Source organism: Lathamus discolor, chromosome 3, assembly GCF_037157495.1.
Source record: "Lathamus discolor isolate bLatDis1 chromosome 3, bLatDis1.hap1, whole genome shotgun sequence".
NCBI classification, from domain to species: domain Eukaryota; kingdom Metazoa; phylum Chordata; class Aves; order Psittaciformes; family Psittacidae; genus Lathamus; species Lathamus discolor.
In genome coordinates this window covers 121,765,598-121,781,659 of record NC_088886.1, presented here as the reverse complement: position 1 = coordinate 121,781,659, position 16,062 = coordinate 121,765,598, and the positions used below count along the sequence as shown (strand labels likewise).

Below are 16,062 nucleotides of genomic sequence, written 5' to 3'. Positions count from 1 at the left end.
TCCTTTCTAACTCAGGCTACGCCGTGTACTGCTTGGGACAAAGTCCAGTCCACGTGGATCAAATCCCATCTTTCAAAAGAAATGAGTTAACCAAAATGTGACATAATGCATCAGACCCTACCATGTTCTACAGAGTCTTCTGCCATATGTGACGAGAGCATCCCGTACTTCCAAGTTATGGATATATTATCCAGATGACAATGGTATTTCAAAAGAAAACTATTCTGTCTGTTAATCTTTTGATTCTGTGTCCAAAGCAATAGTTTGATTTTACTTTTGGGAGGTTTTCATTGTCCTCTATATAACACATAAAGCTACATCTTTAAGTCTAGTCTCAGACTGCAAATCAAACTGAAAATCAGTGTTTGATTTTGGAAAGGTTGAGCGAAATGTTGTGACTTGAAAGGATTCTGTTGTTGTTGTTGTTGTTTGAAACTATTACTTGAATTCAGTTGAAATCAGAGAACACATTTTCCCTACCAAAATCACATTTTTCAGTGAATGCATTTCCCTTGGAGTAGAAAAGAAAACCAGCAAGAACCACTGGGCCATCATTCAGGCCAATGAAGGTATGATGAGGCTAAAAATCTCTTACCCACAGCCAAAAAAGGCCAAAAATTGTTCACACAAGTCAGCAGAGAAGAGGATGAGCAGTAGATAAGGAGCCATGTCCCACACAAAGTTCTTAGCCTAGTAGAGGAATGCAAACTAGAAGTGAATTGGCTGGAGAAAGAATCTAATATCTAGAAATTATCTTCATAAACTAAATCCCTAAATAAGGAAAGATGATTCAGGGCACAGCTGAACTGTGGCTAGAATTAAACACTGGTGGAATGAAAAAAAGAGGCAAAATATCGCCATCATTTGAAAAGACTTATGTAGTGGCACCAGAAAGAAAAAAGAGAGAAAAAAAATCAATGCAATTAAATAAAGCTATCCCATTTAAACACAGCAATGGATGAGATGGAGAGATTATGGGATTATATATCTCTTCTTCAAGCCAGCTGGTTTTATTAGGTCTCTAGCATTAAACAAGTTGCTGCTGGGAGGTTTTATGGGTGGAGCAGGTGGGGAAAACCCATGTGAAGGCAGCATCTAGCAGGTGACGAAGTGAGCGAGGAATTTCAGGGTTTACTTACAAGCTCTAGGAAGAGGAGTTTAGCATTGCCTCGCAGGGAAACAGCAAAGAAATTAAAGGTACAAAATCTTCTGTATAGATGAGGAGCAGTGTTACCTACTGAGCAAGTTTAAACCTGCGACAACCTCAGCAAACCCTCTCCTGCTCCAGGGATGGACCCAGCCTGGCCCAGTCCTGACAGCACTGTGCAGTAGCATGCTTCAGGGTGTCACATGAGGCCAGGACCCTCCTCATCCTCAGCAGCACGTGGCTGAGGGCAGCTCGCTCCTGTGCCCCATGTGGCTGGTGAGACAGCACAGCCTGGAGAAGACTGAGGAGGAGCACAAGAAGTCTTCCAAGAAGAGGGTTTAATGCAGAAAGATATCAGCTGGTCCCCAAATGTTCAAGAGACCCAAAGGCTTTGGCTGCAGGGAGGGGTTAGACAGAGATAGAGCAACTGGAGCAGAATCCCCAGGGACATAGTGGAGAATCTATCACTGCACGTTTTTAAGAGCAGGTTAAATGCAAACGGCATCCACAGCACAGCCCAGAAACTGCAAGGGGGCAGGAACCTGCAGGCCCTGAGCTGTCCTCCCCTCCTCCTTACTCACCTCCTGGGAGATGCTTCAGGGCAGTGGGCTCAGACATCCTGCCTGGCCTCAGTGGAGCTGAGCACAGGGATGCCAGCCCCAGGCCCTGATGAGCAGCAGCTGTACTGACACCCTGAGCATCTGCCAACAGGCAAGATCACTGCTCCTCAACAAAGTCCTACTACCAGCTGTCCTCCAAAGAGGAAACACCATGAAAACCTACCTATAAACAGGGCAGCAGAGGGGAACTACATAGGAAAGTTATAGCTCAACCCAATTATTATTTATTTTTTAATAAACCACTTTAAATGCCTACTTTAGAGCGCCTGGGCAGAGTGGTGCAGCTTTCCTCTCACTATCTAAATAAGGCCCCTAACAATGTTATCACTTTTCAAAACACATCTGTCCTGCAGCAACTAGCCCAGACAATTGGCAGGTAACCAGTTAATAAATGTCTTCGCCAGACTGTTGAATAGGCTGGCCCTGGCTCAAGAGTGATGTCAGGGCCATTCAATGCACTATAATTGGAAAAACCTGGGGAAAGCAACCCTGTGTTTTTTAATAAATAAAGACCGCATTAGCAGCTCTCTGCTTTTATTCACCACGGTGTCTACCTTGTTCGGTAGCAAAGTGGGATTTTTTTTATACTGCTGCTCACTCGGTGATTTCTACTTGGAATTTAATGCCAGTTTCCAGATGTGTCTCAGGCCAGGAAGCCAGCAATCAGCCTGGATAAAGCCTCTGGGATTAGCTACAGATCATCTTCTGACACACACATCCTTCCTGCACCCTCTCCTATGAAATTGGGGCACACCCCTTGCGCCCAAAAATAAAACAACCCAGAGCCAAGCAAAAGCCCCTGATTAGGATGCTTTGATCAGTTTCATGTTAAATGTGTGGGAATACATTTAACTAAATCAATCCATCAAAGCCCTCAAGGCACTGTTGGAGGGATCTTTACATCACCAGTGTTTATATACATAGATCACCTTACCAACTGCAGGTTCCCTGTCTGCAGGAGCAGCCCCAGGTGAAGCCCATCTCCCACAGCTCCTCACCAGGGGTACCTACGGGAGAGCATCAGGTCCCCTGGGTTGCCAAGGAGGGTGAATCCTCCAAAGGACTCACCCTCAGAGGAAGAAGTGAGGGCGCTAAATTGGTAAATGAGTTTTCTGGGCTCTGTGTGAGCATCCTCGGGAAGCTAAACCCCAAGCTGGTGACATGAAGGATGTGGTTTGCATGGAAAATAATCCCAAGCAGAAGCATCCTGACAGCAACGTGCCTTTCAAACCTCCCTGCATCCCTGAGAAACAAATTACCCAATTTTCCCAGCCTGGAGGAAAGAGGCTCAGCCCCATGCAGCCAGGCTCCACGCTTGCCCCAGCCACATGGTATGTGCTGCAGGACAAGGGGGGTCCTAGCCCAAAGGGACCCAATTATTGAATTCCCAACAAAATAATTTATGTCTTTTTCCCACCAGGCATTTAAGAGGCTGCTGATGGGCCCCTTCTGCTCATGTTGCAATTCCTTTCATCTCTCCAACAAAGCACCACCAAATTAACACCAGCCCTCCTCCCAGCATTCAGCTCCCTCCATGCACTCCACAGCAGCTCTGCTGTAACAGGGCACCTGAGAGCCACTGCCAAACAGGAAAGCAGGCGCCTAATTGAAAGGGAGTATTTGGGAGTCACCCTACACAAAAATTAGCAGAGATACGATAGGAAAATACAAGAGTGGGCATTAACAGTGGGCTTATCTTCTTTTTCCGTGACTCTAATGTTTAGGATGTGAAGAGGCCAAAAAGCTTCACACACTGTTCCGAGGAGCTGGTCACAGAGAGGAGCATCCTCTCCTTCATGTTCACTGCTCCCACCAAAACAACTCGGGCTGATTTTTTGGTACGGATGTCCCGAATTAAAATGCAAATGCACGCAAGCCAAGAAAACCCTGCATTGCTACTGTGCAATTTTAGAGCAAGTGCTGGGTCTTGGTTATGGGCTAGGAAGTCAAGTGCTGCCTGATTTCAAGTCACCTGTGTTAGTTTTGGTAAAATCAGGAAGCTGTGCCTAAGGAGAAAGAGAATATGGATGTTTTCTGGCCCATGGGAGGAGCACGGGGGTCTCCGTTTCTGGAGGTGAGTAGCCAAAGACGGCTCAAGGAGGCTGGTTTCCAGACAGCACAGTGAGCGCCTCTCCCTGCTACCCACCCCTAGCCAAGATCCCAGCCTGGGACCATGACTTGTCCTGAGGGAAAGCGCTGGCCGGGGCCAAGAGGAGGCTTTAGGATTAACTCCATAAAATCGGCCAGTCCCACCCCACCCTGCAGGCTGCCTGCAGAAAGGAGCAAAAGCCCTCGGAGCCAGGCAGAGGGACTCTACAGCCGGGCAGGGAGCAGGCAGGCCTGCCTGCAGTCTCACTGGGGTCGACAGCACCAGAGCACTCCTGGAGCTCCAGTGTAGATGGAGCCGTTCAGCTCCCCCAGCCCCAGCTCTGGGCTGCGGAAGCCCGGCCGGCTCTCAGAGCAGGAGCAAGCCACAGCAATAGAGAGAAAGAAAATTAAAACAAGGAGAGAAAGCAGCGGGAAGCCCTGCCGAGAAGCCCCCTTTTGTGTAAACATGCTCTGTCCTCAGCCTAAAAATAAAGGCAAACCACAGGAAGGGAGTGAGTGCTTGGACAATATCCGATTTGGTGTGTGCCTGGGTGTGAGCTGAGGGAATGGGGAGAAGAGCAGGGGACTCCACCCAGTGCAACCACACAAAGGCAGCCGTTTAAGACCTTCAAGATGGACAGGCATTCCTAGAGATTACTTTAATCCAAATAACTGCTGCTTGGCAGATGCTCAGCCCTTTGGTATGTGCACAGCACTTGGAAATGTGAGGGAAAAGGCTGCCATGGCTGGCAGGAGAAGGAAAGGCAGGATGACGACACGAGGGCCGGTTTACAGGTTCAGAAACCAAGACCTGAGGCTGTGAACTGAAGCCCCATGAACTTGTCATAAAACAAAGAGGCAACCCAGATAAGAGGTCAGCTGAAACCTTTCCAGCTCACAGGTCTGTCCTCAGAACTGACCTCTCCCTGCACACTGCCCTTCACATCTCAGTCACTGCTGCAGCTGAAGAACCAAACCCAAAACAACTGCACACACATGAGGGCTGTAGAGAGCCGATCAGTCGATTGCCCACCCCACAGGGGTCTCAGACGCTGGGCTCAGATGCAGCGCACCCCAACGTTACCATCAGCCGATTCTCGAGGGTGGAGCTTCACCGACACCTACCGCAGGCTCCTTGCAGGAGGGATGCTTTGCTGACGAGCACAATCACACCCAAGAGACAAGCATCCACCCATGCCCTACAGAAAGCATGCACGGCAGGGCGAGGAGGCTTCCTGGAGCCCAGCGCTCACCGTTGATGCTGACACACCACTCAGAGGCCTTCTGGGGAAATGCAGGACTTGCGAGTAGTCAACTCGGAACAGCTCTCTCACACACAAGCGGTTTGTAGAAACAGAAACCCACAGCTCTACCCACCCGGCCTTATGGCTGCAGGTCCCACCATACAGACAGGGCTGCTCTGGGGTTCTGCTGTTTGGGGCTGCGATCTGGCCACCATCAGCCCGATGTTCTTCCATGCACTGGAAACCCTCTTCCCTTTAATCAGGCACGGCTAAGCTGCAGCGTCTGCAATGCTCATCCGCCTTGTTTCCCGTCTTTTCTCTATTTTCTCCCAGCATGGTGCTCAGTAGTGGAGGAAATCAAAGACGACTACATCGACCTCAACTTGGGCATGTTTCCTGATGACATCTGTACTCTAATTCTCTCCTCCTGATCCCATATTCACCCTCCTACCATCAAGTCTTACACCAAGTATTCGTTTTCTCTCTACTATGGAAAGGTCTCTAGGTCCACATGAAAGGTCTCCTCTGAGCACAACTGAAAAGCAAACTCCCCTGTTTCCTTTAGAAAACATCTTCCTATGAAACACAGCTGTTTGGAGCAGGTCAGTGGCTTTCTCTGCAGAACACACCACACTGAGCTCAACCGTCCTCCCTTCATTCTTCTTCGCAAGTGTCTGTTGAGACTTTCACCAGCTTCCATTTCTTACACGCTAAATGTAAAATGCAAACACCTTTCCACAAGGCTCTCTCCAAGAGGAGTGCAGCAGCTTCTGTCCTCACCCAACTGGCCTCGCACCCTGGACCGGCAGCACAAAGTAACACAGGAGCATAAGACAGCTGAGCCATTGCTGCTGTGAACACCTACATGACCCTCTCTTGCCACCTGCTCAGCACCTGACTCCCAACTGTAATTCCAAACTGAAGATCTTTCCTTTAACCCAACTTTAGCAAGTTGCTTGCAAGCCCCTCAAGGTGCTGATGGACGCAGCAGAAGGCAAGAAAAAGGTGACACCTTCCGTTTACTCAGCTAATTGCACTTCGCTGTTGCTGGAGTGGCCACTGTGGGCACTCATGGGCCCTTCTACTGCAACTCACTGCGCCTGGAGATGTGTTTTGCAGTGAACACCTCTCGAGGATGAGGATGGAGGGAGGGGAAGGGGGCTTGGGGTGCAAGCAGGGCTGCAGGTGGGAGCCCTGAATCTCCACCTTGCCCAAGCTGAAGCTGCCACCGCAGGTTGAATTTGGGCTGGGGAAGGTTAAAGGGGGGAGACCTGTACCCACAGCTCCTTGAAATCCCAGGAGTCACCCGCCCAGCCCACCTAGCTCCCTCCTCGGCTCCCCAGCATGGTCCTGGGCAGTGAATGCAGTGGTGTGTAGCCCAGCACAGTTTAAGTAACCTCAAGGATCTCTGGGGAGAAGATCTCCTCAATGCAAAGTCACGATCCCCTGTTTTCATGAGCACTACGCTTATAACGCAATTAGCAGAAGGCTACAAAGGGTGAGTGCAAACGCATTCAGTCTCTGTTGTTAGCAAACCTCTGAGTGCAATACAAGTGTAACAACAGCACTCATTGAGAGTTCAATTCTTGAGGTTAAACATCCAAATTAATAAAGCATCTTCAGTCATGCCCTGGAAATACTTACTCCTTGCAAAATTACAAGTTGCTTCTAAAAGTTCAGTACCAAAGGACAGGGGGCACACCTGGAATCACTGAACTCCGCCTCTGCCCAGATGTGTAATTTCACAAAGACACCAAAGGAGAAAACCTGGGGGACTAACATCCCTTGATCCCAATGTGATGAGCCCTTCATTTTACCTGGATCAAGGTGTGTAAAGGACCCGATGACAAAGTCCAGTGTTGAGACAGCCAGTAGGAAGAGCAGCAGGAGCTGGAGCCTGATGATCCACTTCACCCCAGCCAGGTTGATGCCCAGCAGTCCCAGCAGGACAGCCAGGGAGATCCCGCGCACTGCCCAGATGTTGCTGAGGCTCAGGACATCTGCAATGGACTCTGCAAAGCCAGTGATGTACATGGCACCTGCAACACACTGAGGAACAGAGTTCTGTGAGTGCACCATGGCAGAACAAAGGATCCCTGTCCGCAGCTCCCATGCTGGGCTGAGGGGTCTCTGCTCAGACAGATAGACATGTATTGCCACAATCTTCAATGTTGCTCTGGTCTACAGGGACTGAACCTTACTGCAGTAAGACAGCACACTGCTAAAGCAGCATACCTTCTGCCCAGGTAAACAGAGAAGGCTGGACACTAGGGCCAGCAGCCCACCAACTTCCCAATGGCTTTACAATTTACCCCCATTAATGTTCCAGGAGAAACCACACTGGATTCTTCAAGGCAGAAAAGGATGAGTCAACCTCAAAGTCTCTTCCCTTCTTCTGTTTCCCTGAAGGAAAGGGTCCCAGTCCAACATCTGCCTGAAGAACAGCAGTTTGCTTCTCCCTTCATCGCCTCCCAGGGTTATTTTTAACTCGGTGTTTAGTTTGGATGTAAAGTCTGATGTTTCACCGGCTCCCCATCTCGCTGCTGGAATGGAGCCTGCACTTTTGAGGACGGTGCATTATGCAAGCCGTGCCCCCTGAGCTCCAGGGAAAGCTGCTTATTTGTCTTGCTGCAGGATGGGACATGTGCAGCTCAGAGTGAGGCCTCAAACCCCACTGCAGGGCAGCAATCCTAAATACCAGGGCATTTGGCTCCAGAGGTTCCCATTAGCTGACATTTCAGCAACAACCCTTTCCAGTGCATGGCATCCCTGGCAAACCAGCTTGGGGCACACAGCTACATGCTGGCATGGGTGGTGTGACCTTGGGTCCTGCAACCTCATTATCCTTGTCCACAGATGAGGGACATGCAGCACAGCTGGACATCCCAGGAGGACAGCAAAGCCCAACCAGGTCTCAGCTCACCTTGGCTGTTGCAGCAGGAGCTCACCTCTGCATGAGCCCCAGGGCACTGAGCCACCACTCACCTCCCAGGGAATGTGGCCAGTCATTCCCTACCTGCCCCAGTCAGACCAGGGAATGGGGAATATCCCCATTTCTGCCTGGACTCGCCTTGTGTCTGAGGTTACAGTGCTCCACGAGCATCTTGTAGTGGTGGAGCAGCCTGCAGCTGGTGCAAAGCATTTTGGGCAGAAAGCAAGGCCAAAGAGAAGGGAAAGGCATCAGCTTTCAGGAGCAGGCAAAGTGTTCCAAGCAAGCTGCCAGCTCCCACCCCGCAGCCCCCATCTGCCCGGGATGCCTAGGCAGGGGCCGGGACTGCCGCAGCACAGCTTTTACAACCCTCAGGACAGGCTGCAACCTGATTGCTTTCCCAGACAGGGTCCGCTCGGAGAGCAAGAGCGGAAAATATGACAGGAAGGATTCTCATGTGTGGCCCATTTCCATATCTTGGCTTGTAACTGTGTTCAGTTTGTGCTTTATGGACACTTGCTTTTAACATGGAGCAAAAAGAGAAGAGGGGATTGTTTTTGGCTTGGGCGCTGGTACGGGTTTTTGGAGATTGTTGTAAGCCAGTCAGTTAAAAACAAACCTCAATAAAAATGCTTCTCTGCTCACCACATTTTATACTGTTCATAACATCTTTATGGGGGGAGGGGGTTAAGTTACTGCAGGTTTAAGAGATTACGTTCCATTCTTTATGTTTACTACTTGTGTATTTCAGTGCTTCACCACCATGACAGCTCCTTGGGGCCTCTCAGAACAGCCAGAACCTTGACTTTTGGACCTCAAGTAGTCAATTAGCTGTGGTCCTTACCTCCTCCCATACCAGCTCCATTGCTCCTGACTCCCGCAGAGAAGCAGCCAGGGTGTACTGGTCCTTAAGGGCATGGGGAGCATGCCAAGGCCAACCTGCCAGCACACAGCCTCTCACTGTGCTTTAGGTGGCCACCCTGGCCTCTCCCACCTCGCCTTAATTTCAGTCTCCCACCAGCAAGGGCATGTCCTGGCCATGGGGGTAATTTGGCATGGGAGGGTACATTCCACACAGTTTGCTTGCTCAGACAGCCGGTTCCTCCACTGTTATGGCCCGTGCCAGGCAGCATATTGCCACGTGCAGGCTTGCTCTTGGGGAGCACAGTGGGGCTGGATGCACCCCAAGGTGCTCTCATCTGCTATCCAGCACGGTGGAGCATTACTCAGATTTCACTTGGGGCACTGCTTCCTGCACCAGGAGAGCACATGATCAATACCTGCATTGCAAAGTTTCCAAACCTTCTTTAAATAATCCAGTTTAATTACCTGTCCGAAAATATAAAGGAGGCCAATGGTGCCCCCTACTTGACCTCCAAGGACAGTAGAAATCATGGAGTAGACCCCTCCACTTCCAACGCTGCACTTCTCACACACCCCAATTCCAGATAAGACCGTCACCAGGGCAACCAGGATGACAAAGGACACCAGAAGCATGCCCATTACAATGCCAGTGTTTCCCTGGAATGGGGGGAAAAGAATCATAAAGATCAACTTACATCAACTCTGTGGTCACAGAAAAAAGACCTGCCCGCTTCTAGTCTTTGACTCTGGAGTCATTACAGAGTAAAAGACACACACACACACACACACACACACACACACACACACACTCCCACTTATCTAAAGAATGCCAAATTCGCAGTTCCTATTGGCACTCTTTTGAAGAAGACCTGTCTTGTCCTGGGGCTGCCTGACCTTTGCATAAGCTCCTGCTCCGTGACCAGGCTCCCGCATGAATCACTGGTTTTGTGCTCTGCTCTGAAAAGAGCAGGTCACACAATTCAGCCCCCATGGGCAGGGGATCGCCACCTATTTGCATGCTTTAGAATGACATGCTTGAAAAAATCAGAACACTTTCACGACAAAAAGCAGTTCAAAACTGAACCCCGTGGTTTGTGAAGCTGATTCATTAACAGCACCAAGCTCCCACTTTAATTTTTCTGAACACTTACCTTCAAAAGCTCTGATCCTCCCAAACAATGAGATACCAAAAACAACACCCCAGAGGCAACGCAGCGTGGAAGGTAAATAACCCTCTCATGAACCAGCACATGCTGGCCCTTATCTGCAGGACATACACCGAGTGGCAGGTGGCTCTTGCTCACCCTGTACTCGGGGCAGTTTCCTGCAGAGGATCCAGCCCCACTGAGTAAAACCCCAATGCTTCCTGCTCGGGCAGAGGGAGGGCCCCGGGAGGAGCTGCTGCACCAGCCATGGGCTCACCATGGGGTGAACAGCAAAAGCCTCTGAACAAACCCAGCCACAGGTCCCTGTTGGCAACTTTAAGCACCAGCATGGCCCTTACTGGGGGGTTCAGTTTGCCATTTAGGTCAGATTTTCAGGAAGAGAAGGCATTCAGTACCTCCAAAAGCACTTAAGCGCTCTTTGGAGCTCGGGACCTTCCATCCCTCTTGCACACAGCTGTAATTTATTTCCCAGAGTCAGAGGTTTTCCGCCCCTCGCGCTGCAGCCACCTTCCCCTGCTGACAAACCGCTCAGCCCAGCGCAGTGATTCCAACTGTACCATCAGAAATCTCCTCCGGTGCCCAGCGCTTCATTAACGCCTGGCCTCCCCTCCCCTGCCTTTACTCATATTACAGGCCATGTCCTCATCCTCCTTTCCAGCCTTGCTCCAGCAGTGCTCGTTTCTGAGGTCATGCTAGCCTTGACAGGGTTTGTTTATCACCAGCACTAAAAGGCTGCTTCCCAGCTTTGGGGTGGGTTGAAACCCCAGCGTTTTTTCTCTTTTCTCTTTTTTGTGAAACAATAGAAAACATATCCAGGATGTTGCTATCATCAGAAGATCCTATTTTGGTTCAGCATCCCGCTGCCTTTGACAGGGGCGTTATCTGGTCAGCAGGGAACAGAGCCAAGGTTTGTTATAAACGCAGCTGCTGGCTGGGTCAGCACCACAGCCTGCTACAACCCAATACCACTCTTTAAAAGAACAATTGTTCTTTTTCTTCGACAGCTTACCCTCGGGTTAAAGGGGTTAATAAATCTGGCATGTGTCAGAAGAGGAAATGAAAAAGCAAAGCACACATACACAAACACATAGCCTTGGGCTCTTCCCAAAACTGCTGGTGTCACCAGGCTATGGCAGCAGCGAGGTAACGGGCAGCTCCATGGTTTCCACAGCAGAAAGGGTTAACACAAAAACCAGGGAGGAAAGCTGGACTCGCAGCAACAATAGCAAATAGAAAGTGGGAAGAAAGAACCCCCATCAAACACTGATGCTTACTTATGCATGCGTGCGGGAAAGGGTTAGTGCAGAGTCACAATAGTGGCTGAACATTTCGGCTAGATTAGGGTGCTCTGGAATTGCAAAGCTTCACCAGCCCTAGTCTGGAAATTTATAGCAAAAGCCTGACTCTGCGAATGGCTTCACTTCTGCCTGTTCTCTGCCAGGGGAGCCCTCTGCCAACCCCAACTTCTCCTCCCTTCCTTTTATGCTGTCTTCCAGCTGCTTCAGTATTTCTTTTACTTACTGGCTTTATTTGTATATGTGTTTGCTCCAGCAGTAACTTGCTTTCAAAGGAGACATGGAGGGAGTAAGATCAGGAGGAAAGGGGAGCTAGGAAAATCACCCCAACTTCACCTCCACCATGACTGCAGCTCCCCTCAAAGCTATTTTCAATACAGAGTGCAAGTGTCTTCCCGCTCCTTTAGTCACCATGTCTGTGACACGAACTCGTGCCTGTGACATGAACTGTGCCGGGAACTCAAATCCCACATGTCCCAAGGGGAGCTTTCAACGTTTTGCATAAGGAGCTGGAGCAGAGACACTCTTCCAGGCTCTGACCCTCAGTGAGATGATATCCTGGATGCATAAATGGAAATCACTTTGATAGCAATGTCAGTTTCACCCGACTGAGGAGTCTCCATTCAAGACATCAGGGCCTCCAACACTGACACGTTTGGAAGAGACCTGCTTCAGTGGTGTTGGGAAGAGACTGAGTAGCTGTAACTACAGCACTACACTTCACCTGAAAAGCAGCTATTTTGTCTCAGCAATGCAACACAAGGATGTCCCTGTTCATTGTCAAGGTTGCTAGTTGTGTTTTTCTTCTTTCCTAAAGCTGAAATAGGAAACCACTTACAAAGACCACTTCAGCTTTACCTTTTAGTGGAACTTTCTGAAATGCTACAAAACACCAGAGGATGTAAGCAATGCCTGCAGTGAACAGCACAGAATCCAAAGCACTTGGGTGGTGATGGAGATACAAGGTTAGGAGGTGGGGAGGAAAATGTTTATTCATACATTCAGCCAAGTCAGCACTCACCACAAGCCATCCTGTCCTCAGGAAAAGAACCACTCCAAAAATGTTGATCATGCAGGAGGTGAAGACGCCATCCCATGTTCCAAAAAGCACTGGCTCCCACACAAAGAGCTGGATCTTCCACCAGGGCTTGGTCTGTGTTTGACATACCTAGAGAAAAGCAAAGCCTTTGTTTTTACCTCTTGTGTTTTGTAGGCAGGCTGCAGAAGAGGTGCAACAGCCAGACACCAGCACTGGGATGGCCACCAACAGCTGCTAAGGCACTACTTTGCTGCAAGTTGTCTCTAAGGTGAAGGAGCAGCTGCTGGAAAACCTGGAAGAGAGGGTTCCCTGTAATACCCTATTTATATCCTTGTAGGATAAGCAGCAACAGAATCCTACTCAGCCTCAGCAAATTTAACCCCATTGATGACATTATATGAACGAAAAAGACCATTCAAGAGGTCCTTTACAGAGCCTACAGCTATACATGGTGCTTCTCCTTATGTCCCTGCCAAGCACCCCACCCAGACAAATGGGGTCCTCAGTTCACTGGAGAAGTCTCTTAGATGAGATGACAAATGAGGCTGATCCAACTGGGACTAACAGAGTAGGTTAAGGTGGTCTTCCCATCACACAGTCATCTCTGATCAGGACATGGCATTTCTGGAGGAGACATGGTACACCAGGGGCACGCAGTGGATTTCAGAGCTGCTGGAACCGAGACCTGAAACTCCAGCAAAACTACAGTTCTCCCATTGCAACCGCTCCCTCTTGCCTTCTGGAAACCAAGTCTCCTCTTTCCCTTTCTCAGTAATACACCTCTGGTTTACATAGCAAACAGAAGGGCAGTGTTCTTACTTTTGGTAAACACCAGCCACAAAAGTGACCAAGAGGTGCAGAGACCATGGAGATGGAAACATGGGCTATGAAAGGAAATGGCTCTCTGACATACCTGCTGTGCCTCCTCATGGAACAACTCTTGGACATACCCCTCACTTCTGGCACCATTCAGGCTGAACATCCTATCCTTTGCTTTGCCTTGGCCTGCCCAGCTCGCAGCTCTGAGACTAGGAGAAGCTGGTCCAAGGAGAAGGTCAGCTATTCTCCTCAGGCAAATTCTTGCAGTGCTGGATCCGCCACTGTAGAAGATTCATGGTTTTATTGCACTTTACTGTGGAAGCAGGAAAGACAGAAAACACGACTGTTGCTTTCTTAGTCTGCAGAAGCATGAGGCAACTACCCAGACAGAGCCAAGAGCAGCTCGTAGCAAATGCTGAACTGCAGTGACACCCCAACAAGCAGAAAGCAATAGTCCCCCAGCACCCTTCCAGGGACTGCCTGCAGCACAGGTTCCATCATCAGCCCTACATTTAACAGCCCTTGGTGGCCTCCTCTGAATCCATCCATACCCCTGGTGTCCCCAGCATCCTGCAGCACTACCTCCACATCTCCATGGTGTGCCGTCTGGGAAATGCATTTCCTTTTCACTGGTTTTAAATCTGGTGCCTGGCAGTTTCACTGCATGCCCCTGTGCTCCGGTGACAGAGGACACGTGGACTATTTACTTCCCAGCACGAATAATCACTCTGCAGCCTTGATCACATCCCCTTCAGCTCTACCTTTACAGGCTAAAGTCCTGCCAATGTAACCTCTCCCAAGGAGCAACCTGCTTACCCCCCTCTGCCCCACTCAGCATGAGGCAGAGATGGAACTGGAGCAGCTGTAGGTGTCCACCACCACAGACCCACACTCTGCATTCCTGATGCTCTCAGCTACATCCCCTGCATCAACGTACAGGAGGAGCCTTTCCTCACATCACACCCATCCTTGGAGGTACAGTTCTCCTCTCTGCAGTGGCCTGACTTCAGATTTATACCTGCCACAGGCAGTCTCCAGCAGGGGGTCAGGCTTAATTCAACACCATGTAAGTACCAAGAAACCAGCATCAGGCTAGATTTCAAAGATAAACTAGCACACCTTCAGAGAAAGGGAAAGCTTGCACAAGCATTTCTTCTCCCAAAACGCACGGTTTCACTCCCTATTGGGGTGTTTTCATATGAAGTTCTCCCACTAATCGCAGACAATTGCTTTTATACAACCCCCTCCAGCTAGGTGTAAGTCTTAACTTCCCCCAGATGTTCTTGTGATGGCCACCAACCAGTTACCCCCATTCTCCCACACCAATTGCCAACAGAGCCTTTCTGGCCATCCCTAGGCTACGCCATGCCTAGGTAAGACAAAAATGCATGCAGCCATCCATGGATGCGGAGAGGGCAGACTGCCTGGATCGCTAGCTCTCCTGGGGCTGGTAGTTTCCTGGCAGTGGAGCCCACATGCTTACCAGAACCAACCATGATCACACAAGGTCTGTACCAATGGCTGGACACCTTATCTGAGACCAGACATCCAATTTACCATGGGCACAATACAGGAATCTCTGATTCCTCTAGCCTGCAAGCTACAGAGACAAGATGACCAACAGAAATGTGCTTTTTCTGTTGCTCAGGGCCAGAGACATACAGAAACCACTTTGGGTCCTGAGGACTTCTGCATCAGCGTCTGAATTGCAGCTCCCAGACCAGCACTTTCATCATCCCACCTCTATAAATCTACTTTGAAACACTCAATAATAAACAACCAGTGCTGCCACTGTGGTGTTTCAGCTACAGAAGGCCTCCTGCAGCTGGGGCACAATGGACAGAACAGGAGGTTTTTCTTCACCCCATCCACATGGCCAGCTAGGTAGCACCAAAGCCCTTAGAGTTCACTGATTCCCCACTGCTCCTTCCCACTTCTCTGAAGCAAATAACTCTTCACAGTATCATAAATGGTTGCTGTTACAGGGACACTGCGGCTTCAAGCAGGGCAGAAGCAGCAGGAGTGGATAAACTTTGAAGAAGCTCGTGTTTTAATGCAATAGCCATAGTAATAAAACAAGGGAGAAAATGCACATGAAACAAGATTACAGTTGAACAGCCATATTTTCCTATTACTTCCTAATGCAGCCCTTCCTTGCCAGAGATGCCACTCAGTAAAGGATGCACTGCAACCATCCAAACTCCTGTCATGCACACCAGTTCCATCTGAATGCAGAAAGAACACAGAGGCTTGAGCCCTTGTGGCCCTGGCTCTACTAAACCACACCACCATGGAAGCCCAGGAGATGGCCCCGACCCTTTGCAGCAGCTGAAGCCGCTCGTTCAATGTGCCTGGTGTGCATCCACAGGTAGATTGAAACTTGCGAGATACAGAAAGAAGGGCTCCAAGCACGGATTTCAGACCTGGAGCTCCCCTTGCAGGAAGCGTCACCCTCCTAGACATTTAAACCCCTTATCTCAAACCTTCCTTCCTTTTCCTCAGGGTTAAACCCCTTCTCCTGCCCTTTCCACTCAGCCCTGCTCCCGCTCACCTTGGTGTAAGAGCTTTCCCCTCCACAAATGCAGGAAATTGCCTCTCCACTATTGCTCTTCCAGGGTGTTTCCAACCACCTAAAATCTTACTACCCGGTTCTGCCACTGTTTACATCTCTCCTTGACGTATGGATCCATTCAGCCCTACAAGTCAACTGCAGCAAACACAGGAGAGGAGGGTATAAAGCGCAGAAGCCGGAGCTGAGCAAACATGCCAGGACAGCTGCTGTACACGCAGCCACATCCCAATCCATGCGACGTGTGCGGATTTTTTCCTGTTCCAGGTCTGAAAGTGGCGA

General features: G+C 49.7%; 1 protein-coding gene across 1 annotated transcript in view; it reads right to left on the bottom strand.

Annotated features, from left to right (window-relative positions):
- The window catches only part of SLC12A8 (solute carrier family 12 member 8), a 53,780-nt gene that overhangs the window by 35,894 nt on the left and 1,824 nt on the right, over positions 1–16,062 (bottom strand). The window contains exons 2-5 of the mRNA XM_065671388.1: positions 13,306–13,524; positions 12,375–12,521; positions 9,358–9,549; positions 6,917–7,148 (exon numbers count right to left, since the gene is read on the bottom strand). Of these exons, the coding sequence (XP_065527460.1) occupies positions 6,917–7,148; positions 9,358–9,549; positions 12,375–12,521; positions 13,306–13,374 (640 nt within the window). The 5' untranslated portion in view covers positions 13,375–13,524. The remainder of the gene's footprint in view (positions 1–6,916; positions 7,149–9,357; positions 9,550–12,374; positions 12,522–13,305; positions 13,525–16,062) is intronic.